Raw genomic sequence first — 15,951 nt, forward strand, 5'->3', positions numbered from 1 at the left:
ACGGCTTGTTTTTCAAAACAGTTAACTCAATCCCAGAACACTTGACATCCTGCAGACATTTTTTAACTTGATTTAAAAAATCAAGAATGTGTTTATTTTGCTAGAAGTAACAATAAGCAGACAAAGCAAAAAAATAAAGTTTCAAAAGTGTTATTTTAAGTGAGATTTACATTATACTGTAACTTTATATTACGAACAGTTTATGTTATGCGACTTGTGATATGATGTGGCAGCATGGTTGTAATTTAAAAAAAAACATTTTTATGGTTTGCCTAGCCACCCCCCAAGCCTAATAATCAAACTCCACCCATGAATGACACATTAGGGAAATGTATGCTCATCTCTCCCAGATCATCATGTTCTCATCTTCATTGTCCAGTGCCTGCCTGCTGCAATGTGAACTATCCATTTAGTTAATTTAAGGTTTGGGCTAACTCCACACTCTCTCTTTCTCCCCGCCTCTACAGCTCCCCCAAATTTCATACTACCAGAAAACCATGCGTCAAAACTGAGGGAATTTTGCAAAAAAGAGCCAGCTTTCTCACCCGTTCTCTTCCCAATTTAAAGTTTGCATGGTCACTCTTTCAAACCTTCAGATCCAATCTGGCTAGACAGTTTTGGTAAATGTTTTTAGCAAACCATCATTTTATAACATGGATAGAATTTATCAGATTAATGCAAAAGAATATAGAATAAGTAACAAAAATAAATATTAGCAATTATTGATAATAAAATAAACATATCTAGCATTAATATTAATAAATAGTAAAATGTAACCAACAATGGAAAGCTTTTGTTTCACAGAATTGACACCATTCAGGGGCCTTCATCCTTCCTTTAAAAACAAATAAGGACCAGGAAGAACGCAAAGGGTATAGTCAAGAAGCAGACTAAGCATGCAACACTGACTTTGAGTTATTTTGCACTTTTTTTGACCTTAACGAGTGTATGTAAATTTTGAATACTTGTTTTGATCTGAAGTCATATGTATACTGTTCACCGAATAATTTTTTGCATATTAAAGAAATGGAAATTTTAAGGTTTTTATTTCATATCAAACTACCTACTGTTCTAACATAATAATTTATTTAAAAAAGCACTTGTTTTACATAATTAAAACTAAAACATACATCCAGACTATCTATAATCACTTGTTAAAATCACAAAATACAATATTAGGGATGAGGGACTTAAAACATTTAGTTGTTTGTGCCTAACCTGGGTTCAGTACTTAACAAATTTAAGACCAAATTTTATATTTAGAAACATTCAAATCCTGGAAGGGGGTATGCCAAGAACAAAGGCTGAGAACCCCTTGCATAGAGATATGAAAGAACATTTGATCACATATGTGTCAGTAGTCTAGTATAGCTAAGCAGTTACTTTGATTTTGTCAGGTCTACTGTAATCCCAAATCAAGCTGTGTTACTGTTAACTGAGATCCAAGATCGTGCTGTACTTCGCAGCATTGGATTTATATTAATGGGGGCCCGGACCATATGGCACACTTTGGGGGACCTCAGATTAAAAGTGTTTAGGGATTCCTGCAGTAAACTGTTTGCAATTAGTCAAATACTTGTATCAAACTGTTACACTGTAAACGAAGAGAACGTACCTGTATTTAGAACAATTATAGCTACTTTGTTTTATTAGTCTCAAAAGTTTCACTTAGAAGTTTTTTAGTCATAAAAATTACATGAGTTCATTTTAAAACAATCTTTCAAGTATGGCTTCATTTTTAAAGAACATCATCCTTGGCAGAGCTGCTGTAGCCCCAATTCATTTGACAACACATAGCTTATTGCAGTCGATTGTGGATTAGTTTAAGGAGGCAGACTTGTTGATTTACCTGGAAAATATTTTTTTTTGAAAAAGGCATAGAGGTTATTATTTTAAATTGAATCAAATCACAAATCATTCAGGTACAATTGAAAATAGAATTGAATTTTCATGTTACAGCTCTAGCCATAACGTAAATGCTGGTTAATACTTACAGGGAAATTCAGGCACCCTACCACATTACATACAAAAGGATAGTTTGTTGTACATTTTTAAGGATTTCTAAAAACAAAAATGCTTAGATGGATGAATATAACATCCTGCATGCAGAGGAGTACGCCACAATATATTAAAGAGGAACAGATCAATTAAATATTAATGGGTCTGAATAAACTTTATTTATTTATGTATGTAAAATGTAGGTAATATTTCCAAAATAATCTTTAAAAGTAAAATAATGCATAAGATGAAAGTATTATTGTAGTTACATAATTATTTTCAGGAAAACATACAAAGTTGCCAAGTATGGATTAAAACTTTCATTAAGTACTGTGATTCACATGTTTTACAGTGTTGGGGAAAACACACATACACACAATAATTGAGTCATGAGAAACATTGTTCATTTTATTATGACAAAGTGGCTACTTCAGAAAATATTTCAATACCTTTTTTTACTGAGAATTGTCAAATTTGTGTCAAATCTGCTACTTTATGATTGAAATACATTTTAACAAAAATAACAGTAACAATTCAATAAAAACAGAATCATAAATATAATGGGTAGAGATAGATTTAGTTTGTACATTAGATAAATATCCAGTGAATGGCTGATTTCTTAAGTTTATTAATCACAAAACTGGCAATTATTAATTTGACAAAAGAAGTCAGAATAATTTGGTCATGTGACATTTAAATGTAGAGAAATTATGACATGACTATTAAAAATGGCAATTAATGCTCAGTCTATATGAAACTGATTGATGTTCTCTATGTTTAACAAAAACAAGCAGAATAACAATCAACAAATCCTTCAAAATGTCACTTGCACGGAATTTCATCACTGCTGCTAATATGTTTTAGTTAGCCAACATTTAAGTCAGAACTTAGCTTGGCTTCAAAGTCTATTCTATGCACTCAATAATTTTGCCCTTTTTTCACTTGTATGTATAAATAAAGTAAATGCTATACAACACCCTCCAATATAGTCTAATCATGTTATACTACCTCTTTAATTGTAAATATTGTCTCTTCTAGAAAACATAAATGAAATGTAAACTTAGAATTTGCTGAGACAAATCTTTCAGGATTAATTAAAAACAAAATGAGTGCAAAATACATAACAATGCCTCCATTATAACACAAAACAACTTTAAAGCTTAAAATACTCAATAGGTTACTATACGGGTAAAATTATACGATAAAAGGAAACATGTAATGTTTAACCCAAGTAAACAGAGTGCACTTTTTGCAGTATTATCTGAGTTAATGTAATACTATAATTCCTGCTTGTTGGGGTCATTTACTATTATCTAGTGCTGTATGGTTTTTGTGGAACTGAATGCAAAAAGAAACCAAAACACCAAATTCTATCACAAAAATAACAGGATGGCTTCGTTATGTGTCTATGATTGGGAATTCATACCCCAACTGTTTTATATTTATTTAAAAGATGGGATTAGATCAAAGACTAATTCATACTCTTTATAAACCATATGATAGATGGAAGGCAGGCCAGGCTAACACACATTATTGTTAATATCAATTTCTTGATTTAAAATGTCTTTGTAAGATGTTCCTGCCTTAAGTTTTAGTTCCTTATCAAACCAAAGCAGGATGACACTGATGTCTGAAAATACATAAGTAAATAAGTAAATACATCTTTATGGTAGACATAAAGTATTGAGAATTTTCATTATGACAGAATACATATTGGTAATTCTTTAGAAAACAGAATGCTATTTTGATATAAATGTCTCAGAGATACACATCTGTTTTAGGTTATCAGTAGGCACAGTAAGAAAAACACATACACTTGTCAGCTAATCACTGCTCAGATAAAATACCTTCATCTGTGTGGTAACATGGTTGTGTGGAAGATAAAAGTGATCTACTGTATTTTTCTTATGAACCATAAAAGCAACACTGATCTCAGTCCAGGTTCTGACTACTAATATTAGCTATAATCCTAATAAATCTAACATATAGATCCAATTTTAACAACTTTGAAAATGTGAGTCACTCTGCCAGATAGGTGTGCAAGGTGAAAACAGTTTTTTTCAGTCACTGAGTGGGAAAAGTCTACTATTATGATTTGGCTTTTTAAGCTATTTTTGTGGTAAGGGGTTTAGTTCACTTACTTGTACAGTATGTACTGTATATTCTGGAATGTAGGTCACTAATTTTATTATACTTAATCTTACAGTTAGGCACAGCCTCTATAGTTTAAAGCAACTCCAGATAGATGATTCTCCTTCATTTCCAGATAACTGAAGAAAAAAAGTTTTAATGCACGTGTTTTAAAATTAAAATGCACAATGCATACTGTATTTATTTGTATGTATTTTAAACCAGGTCAGATGGGGATAAGTGACCCCAGTATAATGGTACAGTTTAAACCTTTTCAGCTGAATTTTGTGGATTAAAAAAAAAAAAATGCAGATTCTACCATACGGCAACTGTTCCACTAGGAGAACTTAGTCATTCCGCACATCTGCTAAGGGCACAGAAGGAATGTGTATCTTTGTGCATTCATAAAAATATGACTAAAAAAAACACACAAAGACATATGTTAATCAGCAACATCAGTATTTGAGTCTGAGGCCAACTTCACAGTTGCAGAAAAACAAAAACTGGTATTCTGAGTTACATTTGATCCCACACACACACCCTACTCTGCATGGTTCCTCTTGCCACACACATACACCCACCTATTTCTTCATAAAAAAAAATTATGACGAGCTCATAAGCAGAATCTGAAAATTAAAGTTTGGAAAATAAAAAGGTATGTTTAAAGTGCATAATATATAATCCACCTCAAACTATAAATGAGTTGAAAGGCTAATTATTTGCATGTAGAAATATAATGAAGCATTCTCTTGTCTTTCTGCAGACACAGTGGTTCCAACTTCATAAGCACAGTGACTTTAGCATTCATCACTTGCCTGTACCAAAAAACCCAATAACCACTGCAAAAAATCAACAAGTGTAAATATGAGAAAAGGTTCAAACTGAACCCTTAAAAAGTATGCATGCAAGCAGATGAGGGTCAGATGCTCCATTTCCCTATGTAAATAGCACATCCACCGTTAGTGTAGGGCTGTCTTCTTAATCAGGTAGACACTGGCTGTGTGGCATCTCTTCTTTCACCAGTTTGCTTTTCTTCAGTTAATTTAAGGCACTATCAATTTCTTTCAATCTTTCCCCTTTTTATAAAGTTAATTACACTAGTTATCCTTTCATTACTCAAATATAATGGAACAAGAGTTGTATCATTGTGGAATAATACGTAACTATTTAAAAAAATTGAAATGTAGCATTCCAGAGACTGCTGCAAATTTGTGCACCATGAGAATCTGAGAGCAATACTGCTTCTGTGGGCCAGGATTTTCAGTCTTTTGTTTTTATTTACATATTTTCCATAAGAAACTTGCCAGCTGCATTCACAAAAGAGATAAGCACCAACACATAATGGCAGATCCAAAGTTACAGAAACAGAGGCATTTAGACATACAGTATGAGGAATCAACTGGAGCACAGGGTTATTTTGGTTCCCAACAGAAAACCTGAGAAAAAACATCTCTAACAAAATGTAGCTTACAGGTTTTTCTTGCCATTGCTGAAGAGAGCTAAAATATCCATCATGGACTGGTGAATGTGCTGTCCAAACCGATGAGCATTCTAGATTGAAAGAATAAGACAGACATTAAGAAAAATATTAGAAGTGATACAGCACAAAAAAAGCTAATTATTGTCTTTTGTAAAATGTTGTGTTTTGGTCAAAGAGCTGCGTAAAAAAATCAAAGTTGGCATGTATATATATTTGTAGCTTCCATTATTAAAAAACAGTATGATTCTAAGCCAGGGATGTCAAACTCAGATTCTAGAGAACCACAATGACTGCAGGTTTTCGTTCCAGCCAGTTCCTTAATTTGTGACAAATTACTGCAGCCAAAACAACATACCTTTTAATACCTTTTTACTTTTAATTAATATACTTTTTAAGTTTTGGAACTCTTAATCAGTTCTTTTTTCCTTAACCAGCTGACAAATAAAAGTGAGATGCAAAGCAAGCCAACAGATGACCAATATAATGAATGGTATGAAGGGACTGGAGTCTCTGCCAGGATGTGCTCCCTCGCCTTTCCTGGTCGGAAGGCCCAAGTAGCAAGTGGGCAAAAATAGTGCATGGGTGTTCCCTGTTTAAGCCAGAAGGGTAGTAGAAGATACCATCCCGGCATGGTTAGACTGAAGAACAATATAGGCCAGGAAGCCATTATGACAGAAGGACAGGGAGAGACAGCCATGATGGTTATACTGAAGAACAATATAGGCCAGAAAGCCATTATGACAGAAGGACAGGGAGAGATAGCCAACAGCCCTCACAGAATCCCCCAATACACTAGATGGCAATATTCCTGGGTTAGGATTACCACACGGACACCCGCAGGGCATGATGGGACCTGTAGTTCTTTGGGGCAGCCATACTGGGCTCAGTGGAGGCCACCAGGAGAAGCTGATGGCATTAGTGATCCCTATTTAATGGGACTTCAGATTGACAAGGAAGTGCTTCCATTGGGTTATGCCCCTAGCACTGGGAGTACACTGGAGTCTAACATAAAAGAAGCCATTTTGTGTCATCCAGGCAAGTTAGACTTGAGACAAAGAGGACAAAGCTTGCCTGAACGAGTGAAAGAAACAAGAGAGAGACAAAAAGAATTGTGTTTGCCATTGTTACAAAGAAACCTTTTACAAGGTATATTGTATAATTAAATTTGTATTTGTACCTGGGACTTGAGTCTGTGGAGTTGTGTCTGGTGTTTTGGGTGCTGCAGTAGGGCCCTAGTGGTCACACCAGTTAACTTAATCTTGTGTGTACATCATATAACAACTGTTTCAATAAAGTATTTGTAAAGAAATATAATGATAATCTGAGAAATATTAGTTTGCTCTGGTTCACTGAAAATTTGGCGCTCTCTCCCAAAGGTAAATAAATAATTAAATGAAATACAAAATTCAACAGTTTTACAAGCATCTGCTGTGGCAGAATGACAGCAATAACAAGGTATTGAATTAAATAATGTGTTTCATGAACAGCAAGAAGTGGCTGCTAATTAAATTACTTGGAATAAAAATGGTGTCCTTGCAAGAACTGAGTTTGAGATCCCCGAGTTACCTGGTTAAGGAAAAATGCAACAGTTCTGAATATTAAAGAATCAAATCAATTAAATTACAGCAAAAGAAGTGTGTTCCATTAGCAGCAATAATTGGTTACTTATTAAGATTGTGGCTTGAATGAAAACTGCAGCTACTACAACCTCATCTTAACTGTACTATAGAAATGTACTATTAATTCACCCATTTATCCAGTTTTCTTCATGTTCAAGACCATAGCACCCTAGAGTCTATCTTAGCAGCCACAGGTGCAAGGGAAGAACTGCTGTAACCAGGAAATAAGACTATTATAGCCCTATGCTAAATAACACACATGAACACATACACAACTTGCATTTGTTCAGTGGTGACCAATTTTAATATGAATAATAAGTAACAGGGGCATATTCTGTAAACTCATATAGTGACAGGGATTATATTAACTATAAATTACAAGTAAGCCTAAATCAAACATAGTTACAAGCACATTTCTTTAAAAACTGTCACATATTGCAGATGTGCTATCATTTACTTTGCAATTTTAATTCCTGAACTGTTTAATAACCTTCCATAGGCATGCACTTTGTTAAAGAAAGTTAAAAAAGACATGTTGCTAAGAAAGTGAAGCTAGGGCCACATGGATGACCAGTAATTTGCTACCTCACAACTCCAGGCCCCATCCAACGTCTATATGGTTTTTCCATGACTTCTCTGTGCCTACATAGATGTTCTTAGAGAACCGATCCCTGTAAGTACACCTAGTGTAAGTACAATAAATGTGTGTGTGTCTCCTTCTCCTAGAAACTATCAAAAACCATGCGGGAGGGAGCCCTCTCGCAGCTGCAGGACTGTTTTGTGTACTATACACAGAATGTCCATATTTGAATATTAGACCTACAGTAGTTCACAGAAGCTGTACTAGCTATATTAAGTTCTGTACTGATATGGTTACAGTGGATAAACACATATGGGTCTACCTCAACCAAAAACCATGGATGACCAGTTTGGTTCAGTCTCTGTTGAGAACCTGAGACACAGTCTGCAGTTCAGGTGATAGGGCCCAGGATAGAGCAGCAAGAGCACATTTCAGAAGCATCACAACTGCCAAGATGGCCTATAAGATCAAGGTAGAGGCCTATCTGACACACAATAACTCATGGCAGATGTTGTTGGGATTACAACAAATCACCAACTACAAAAGTAGTATATGTTCCGATCTGTACTAATGCCTCATTAGCAGAGGAACTAAATATTTTTTTTGCTTGCTTCGAGGCAAAGTGGTCTGATTTTTTTTGGTAAAGTGAATGTCCATGGCTGATTGGCATCTTTAAATTATTGCCGCATTTGCGTCTTAGTGGGGAGGAGGGGGTTGTGTGGACTCTTGGTAGCGTGGCAAGAGCGGTTCCCCGCATGTGATAGGGGAGAGAATGACCCTGCACATGGTGCACAAATGCAGGATTGCCCGCAGCTCTAATTGAGCCACAGCTGTTTCACATCCCAGTTTTAAAAAGGGAAATACGAGTGCAGGATGGGGGAAGAAGAAAAAATGGGTTGGAGGAAAACAGACTGGCTAGTGACTGAGAGAAGAAGGAAATTGAAAGGAAAATGGAAGACAGAGGCAGAGATGGAAAGAGCATGCAAGCTTATGGAGTAAGGCAAGTGGTCAGAGTGAGCCTCAGGGACACGGTAACTGGAGACGGTGACAGGGGAGCTCCTACTGAAAGCTTTCTTGGGAGTAGAGTGGGAGAGATGTATGGAGCTTGTCAGGTTGCCCTACAGACACCGAAGGAAGGGTGTCAGGGAACAGAGCCCAGATATGAAAGTTGACTTCACCTGTTGGTGGGTGTCTCCTTGACTGCAAGGTCCAGATAGGATAAGTGGAGGAGATGCCAGTTTTTAATAGAGAATCTCCTAAACCCCCTAAGTTTTAATGGATTGTCGCTGGTTTTTCCCCTTATAGTTTTTAAAGGTATATTTATTGAACTGTATTTAACCTCCACCAGCACCATTACATTTTAATTGGATTATTTATTTATTGACATTTTGGAGCACTGCACTTTTTGGACACCTTGACTGTTGAATAGTCTTAATAAAGCACTGAGAACTTTGTGCGTTCCACTTGCTTTTTATGGTTTCTGCATTTTCTCAGCTCGTCCTGGTCATGACTATCAAAGGTGTTGGGTTCAAGAGACTCCCGCAACAGAAGACGGAGTGTGGAGCTGACCCACACCATAATATGGTCTCACACAGACATTCTGTCCCTGCCGACTCCCAGTTACAACATACTAACTTTTCACAAACTTCAAGTGAGATGGGTGCTCAAGTCAGGAAATCTAAGAAAAGCTGCTACACCAGACCACACATTTAGAATGATACTTGAAGCTTGCGTTGAGCAATTGGCAGGAGTCTTTACTAACATATTCAATCTGTCATGGACGCAGGCCACTGCTCCTCACTGTCTTAAGTTAGCTATTATTATCCCTCTCCCTAAAAAGTCAGTCATCATTAACATTAATGACTACAGAATGACTGCATTGACACCAACAGTCATGAAATGTTTTGAAAGAGTAATTGTTTAGCACACTAAAGCCAGCCTCCCACCTTCGAACCTCACCAGTTTCCATACAGATCAAACAGATGCACAGAAGACACCATCAATACAGCCCTTCATACATTGATGAGCCATCCGGAACACTCAGGGACCTATGTAAGGATGCTGTTTGTTGATTATAGCTCGGCATTTAATACAATCATCCCTACCATACTTATTGATAAACTGCATAACCTAAACTTTTCCCCCCTCCTTCTGCACTTGGGTAAAAGATTTCATTATTGGTCACCCACAAACTGTTAGAATTGGCCCCCACAGCTCCTCCATCTTCACACTTAGCACAGGCTCCCCTCAGGGCTGTGTACTTAGTCCAATTCTTTATGCAGTGTACACTTATGACTATACATCTAATTACTCCAGCAACACTATCATCAAGTTCGTTGATGACTCCACCTTAGTAGGTCTCATAACCGGTGACTATGAATCAGCATACAGCAGCTGTCAATATGGTGCTCCAGGAACAATCTCTCACTCAGCATCTGCAAAACTAAACTGATGGCCACTGACTCCAGGAGGCCTAAAGCAGAGCCAGCCTCACTCTACATCAATGGGGACTTGGTAGAGAGGGTCACTTCTTTTAAGTGACAGGGAAGTCACATCTGTGACGTCCTCTCCTGAACAGCAAACACTCTGGCGGTGGTCAAAAAGTCAAAGCAGTGACGGTATTTCTTAAGACTTCTCTGGAAAGTGGAAATGAAAGGGAAGCTACTGTTGACCTACTACCAATCAACCATCAAGGGTGTTTTAGAATACTCTATTTAAACATGTATTGCTGGATGTACAGGAGCAGACAGAAAACCTTTGTAGAGGGTAATATGCACAGCAGAGAAAATCACTGGCTACTCTCTGTCCTCCCTGGAAAATAAATCCCCTGTGCTCAATGCCTCGGAAGAGCCAGGAAAATCATTAAAGACCCTTCCCATCCTGGCAACTCACTGTTCACACTACTGTCTTCTGGCATATGGTACAAGAGCATTAATAGTAGAACCAAAAGATTTGCAGATAGTTTTCATCCTTGGGCCATTAGAATTTTAAATTTTAAAAACTCACTGGACTGTTATTTTTTTGTCTCATTTCCAGTATGTACGATGATCAGTTTAGTGGATAATAATTTCGCCCCTTATTTATTTATGTATGGTATTTATTTGTTAGGCGTAGGGATGTGTGCTTTTTGTGTTGTTTGTTTGACGTACTTGATGTTGTTTGTTTGTGATGTACTTGCACCAAAGTCTGTCTGTCAGTTTCTCTCTCTTTCTTTCTTTATGGTTGTCAAAAGCTATGCAATCAAATATGTTAAATACAAAACTGACCAAATCTTATGATTTTCATTACACTTATATGTATTCTCTGATTATGGTATTACTAACCAGGAAGAAAAAGCACTTAGTGCATTCGCCATTAGTTTACCTCACATAGCTTAACATACCGTTTCAGAACTTGATATTTTGCAAGAGATGTGAAAATTGATCATCTCCTCGCCCACAATCATGTATGAAACTCCATACCCATCATCTGCTACCTGAATGGGATATAAAGAAAACCATTAAGTCCAGAGATATAGCCAACAGATTATAACAGTTATGAATGTTGCTGCCTGGATCTTGACCTGAACAAAATGCTATGATCACATTACATCGCTGATGGCTTGTAGACACTGGCTTTCTGCCTAGTGCTGTATCATCTTTGTTCCAGCACTCCAGGATGCTAACCTTTGTAGACTACTGAGATTTCTTGATGGCTGGGTTTCTTATTTTTCCAAAGATCCATACCATATCTCTTGGGTAATTCTGTTTTTAAACTTTTGGGGTGAATTGTTTGGAAATTTTTATTGGTCTATAGCTGGGTTTTACATTCAGACTGAAAAGCAACCTTTTCTCCCTTTGACATTTTATTTTTTGACTCTATATTCTGGAGTTTCAACAGTCTTTTATACTAACCAAGATGAGAATTGTCAGAATTATAGAATAAATGTATACTAACTTGATTGCTTTAAAAGATCTTTTAAAAATGTATCCTGTTATCCTGTACTGTTACTCATTATCCCTATTTTTAATTTTATATTATAACTATGTTTCATGTTGTTAAGCTCCATCAATGCATTCTATAACCTGATCATCTTTCTCAGTGTCACAGGGAACTGATGCCTATCCTGGCAGAAATGAGTGCAAGGCAGTTCATTATCACTAGGTACCCATCCTTAACTGAGCAATTCACAGCCATCAACTGAGTGATATAGACATCTTTACGATGTGGGGAAAAAAACTGAAGTACAAGAAGAAAACTCACCCAGACTTGGGGAGAATGTGCAAAATCCATTCAGGCAGTGCCCATGTCAGAATTTCAACTAATCTTTATTTTGACATTTGCTGCTAAACATTAACAGGCACACTGCCAATACCTTCCTGGAATACGTCAGTAATACATTTTTTGCCTTTACTTGTTATACTTGTTTTGTTGTACTGGTCATTTTACAAATTGGATACTGTCTTCTAATCTTATCTGAAAAGAATCTGACATTATATACTGTTAATGGCAATATACACAAGGATTTAATTGATTGACTCACTGGTCCAAAGCCTCCACCACAGGATACATAGTCAGGGTAGTTAACCAAGTCAAACAGTTCCACTTGCTGAACAGGAGTCTGACTGGTAGATAGTCTCCAAGGTTCAGAAAGAACCTGCAAAGTAAGAAACATAGGAAAGAAAAGATGTGCAATAGCAACCAAGGCACAACTACACAGCTGGCAGGTACATTAATGTGACAGGCAAAAAAGCTTAGCTGACAAGCACTAACCTCCTTCAGGAATGGAGAATCCACTCCCAGATATTTGGAAACTACATAAAGGCAGAACAGATGGCGATCAACACCTCCTCCGGTCATTGCCATTCGATAGAGGTTTTGGTGTTTCTCTGAAGCCAGCTGGAAAAGTCTGAGCTTCTCAGAAAGCTTAATGCAGAAAGGTGTAAAAAAATCATTAATTGTCAACTCCATCACAAAATTGCTTTCATGTTTACTTTAGCAGTTAAGTGACAGAAAAGCCTGCTTTCCAGCAACCCATAAATTCCACTGGAGGGTTGTTTGATGGTCTGACATATGCCTATACACATTTGTCTTTAATGGTTTGAGAGATGCTCCTTGTCAGTACTATACCAAAATTACCACAAGTCATCCAATAACTGTTTACAATATAGTACTTTTAAATCAGTGTTTCAATTGATCTAGTCTTGATAATATTTACTGTTATGTGTTAAAGGACATGGTAGAATCAGCTCGAGAATTACGGTAGTGTCTGGATCAGTTACTACAAAACCAGAACAGAACACCAATATAACATATGATAATGAAGCTTGGATTTTACTGTGCAAGCTCATGATGCATTTTCTTTGCTTGTGATCATAGTAGATCTACCTTTATTAGTTCTGTGCATTAAATTTCAAACCAACCGGGCTGTTGTTTTTTGACAATTTTATGCAATTGGGAGAAGGTCGTTGGTAGTTTTGTATAAGCTGAATAAATAACCTAAGCCCTACTACAAAAGTCATGCTTGGACTTAACAAAACTATACAAATCTACATTTTTTTGTGTTAGGTACTAGGCTTTGATTCTTTTGTTAATCTCTTCCAAGCGTTCATGTGAGACAAACACTCCGAGTAAATTAAAAATTGATCTGTTTGATACATTATTATGTCCTGGGTTTGTCTTCTGTTTGGCAAAAGACTCTTAATCCTGTTTATTTTAAGTGCTCAAAACAGGTTCAATCAACATGCTGTTTACAGTATAAACCAGATCAGCTCAAAGGCTTTTGTGGCAACTACCTCTCCAATCCAGACTCCCTGTCAAACAAAGGTCAGTTTACAAACACATTATCTGCATAATACATAAATATATTTTAATTAGAACTATACAGTATAAACAATAGTTACACACAATTACTAAACTTGTGTAGTTCAATAGTCAAGGCCCAAAAGTTAGCTATTATTGTGATTTTTTATGATATGAGACAAACTATGTTATAATTCAACAGATGAAAGCAAGGTATCTCAAGTAAATTAATTAGATTACAGCCTCACCTCTGTATGATTATTCTCCATAGCTTGAACAAAAGCACAAGATTGCTTGGAACAGGAACGCACTGTCTCAGTCCTACCCTCTCGAAATAAACGAGTCATTGAGGCTTCATATGTTAGACAGAATTTCCCTTTGTCCTGCAGAGAAAAAGAGAAGAGGTGAGGCAGACAGGCTTAACCACATTTACTAAAAAAAACAAATCTATTTATTTGGCAGATTTTGTTGGAAAAAAATAAAATAAAATAGGTGTTGAGTGCAGCAGTGATAGTTGTAAGCAAGAGGTGCACAAAAGAATCTCCAGGAAACTGTCCATTATACTGACTGAAGGATTTTCGCTGGCATTGAGTTAGGGTAGGTAAATTGTTCACTCGTCTTTTTGTCAGCCAACTATCCAACTATTTGAAACGGCTCAGATGTAATACAGTATGGATGATAACTGTGTTCTTATTTATCACCAGTCAGCCTCTGACAAAAGAGAGGCGAGAGAGAGAGAAAGAGCCTAATCAGGATGCATAATAAGGGTGGTTAACCAAGTGAGACAGTTCCAGTTGCTGAACAGATGTCTGACTGGTAGATAGTCTCCAAGGTTCAGAAAAAACCTGCAAAGTAAGAAACATAGGAAAGAAAAGATGTGCAATTGCAAAGACATATTTAGCAACAGACCAGAAGATACATCTGCTTTGTAACACAGGAACTGAAAACAAAACAGATTTCTTAAGAGATTGTGACTTGCTATGACAACCAGAGGGCTAAACCTTTATTGTAGTAGGACATAATTTGAAAAATAATCATTTATCTGAGCACTATTACTCAACTGGAGCAAAAACACTAAGACAGAGTGTTATGATGTATAAAATCTGTACATTTTGGTTTCCATTATATTTTGTTCAAGACAAGACAACAGATGAACTAAGACAAATTAAAGCAGGTTTTCTTCCCTTACACCTTACTTTTGTTCATAGCTTTGTGCTAATTTGGTTTATAGCATGGGAAAGGATGCTGAGCTGATACCTCAGGCTATTGATTACTTTATGGATGGACATCTGGAACAACAATTTGCTTTATAGCCTGGGACAGGAAGAACTACTGATACCTCAGAGTACATCAAAGGTTTTGTTGTGTGGGAAAACGGACAGTGAATTAATTCATCAATCATTTGGACAGCCAGCCAATCAGGTGCATGTGTTGTGAAACCAAGGCTTGACATTTCATAATAAATATGCCTTGGTTTGGAAAGCAAGAAGAGAGAAGCAAAGGGAGAAGAAGAGAGAAGAAAAGGGAGTAGAAGAGGAACGGACGAAGACGGCCCTGGTCGTCAGAAAGGCATCATGAACATCGATTGCTAAATCAAACGCCTCCCTGGGACATTCATCCTTGTCATCTGTAACTTTTTCGTAAGCTTTTTCTAAAGACTATATATATTCAGACTTTCCTATCAGTACCTATTTTCTAGTATTCTTTGTTCTTGTGGTATTATTATTATTCTTGTGATAAATACCATGCTGCTTTTAACTTTCAATGCTTTGTCTTAATGTCTTGAGTGATTGAAGTAATAAGTTAGATTTCTTTGAGCACCTGGTGACAGCCGGATTTTTGCCATTATTTCTGTGCTGCGAGGTTTATAAGGCTGAGAGTGAGAGCGCTATACTCAATAGAAGGAACAAATACGAGAAAGAAGGTATTCTTGTCTGATGAATGGCCTATAGTCAATAGTGCTGAGCCTTTGTATGTTTAAATGTATTCTTGTAGACCAAAAGTAATATTTAGGTCTGAGATATCACTAAAACGTATTGTTGTTCGTGCCGAACATAAGTAAGTCTCGAAGTGCTGAATGACAGGCTGATATTCCTATAACACTTGTGTGGTTTAAAGTGCTAAGGGTTAATCAGCGTGTGTGTGTCATTCATGGGGCACTGTTGTGGTTAGGGTCTGTGTGTGTGTTTATCTATGTGTGTGTGTGTTCATCTTAAAGTGCAACAGTAGACCAACCCGATAACGAACTAGACGAGAACACTTACCCTTAAGGAAACAGGTAAAAGGGCAAGCAGAGGGAAATACCATGATAATACACAGAGAATCAAGCTGAGCCGAAAAAGCTGCGAAATATAAACTAGAAT

At 36.7% G+C, this 15,951-nt stretch overlaps 1 protein-coding gene across 13 annotated transcripts in view; it reads right to left on the bottom strand.

Moving 5' to 3' along the window:
- Positions 1-2,380: 2,380 nt before the first annotated feature.
- The window catches only part of LOC120541974 (carnitine O-palmitoyltransferase 1, liver isoform-like), a 111,252-nt gene continuing 97,681 nt past the window's right edge, over positions 2,381-15,951 (bottom strand). For all 13 annotated transcript variants that reach the window (XM_039774005.1, XM_039774007.1, XM_039774011.1 and 10 more), the window contains 5 exons: positions 13,837-13,971; positions 12,560-12,712; positions 12,330-12,443; positions 11,190-11,282; positions 2,381-5,679 (listed from right to left, as the gene is read on the bottom strand). In XM_039774005.1, the coding sequence (XP_039629939.1) occupies positions 5,596-5,679; positions 11,190-11,282; positions 12,330-12,443; positions 12,560-12,712; positions 13,837-13,971 (579 nt within the window). In that variant the 3' untranslated portion in view covers positions 2,381-5,595. The remainder of the gene's footprint in view (positions 5,680-11,189; positions 11,283-12,329; positions 12,444-12,559; positions 12,713-13,836; positions 13,972-15,951) is intronic.

The sequence above is a fragment of the Polypterus senegalus genome, chromosome 13 (genome assembly GCF_016835505.1).
Source record: "Polypterus senegalus isolate Bchr_013 chromosome 13, ASM1683550v1, whole genome shotgun sequence".
In the NCBI taxonomy this organism is placed as follows: domain Eukaryota; kingdom Metazoa; phylum Chordata; class Cladistia; order Polypteriformes; family Polypteridae; genus Polypterus; species Polypterus senegalus.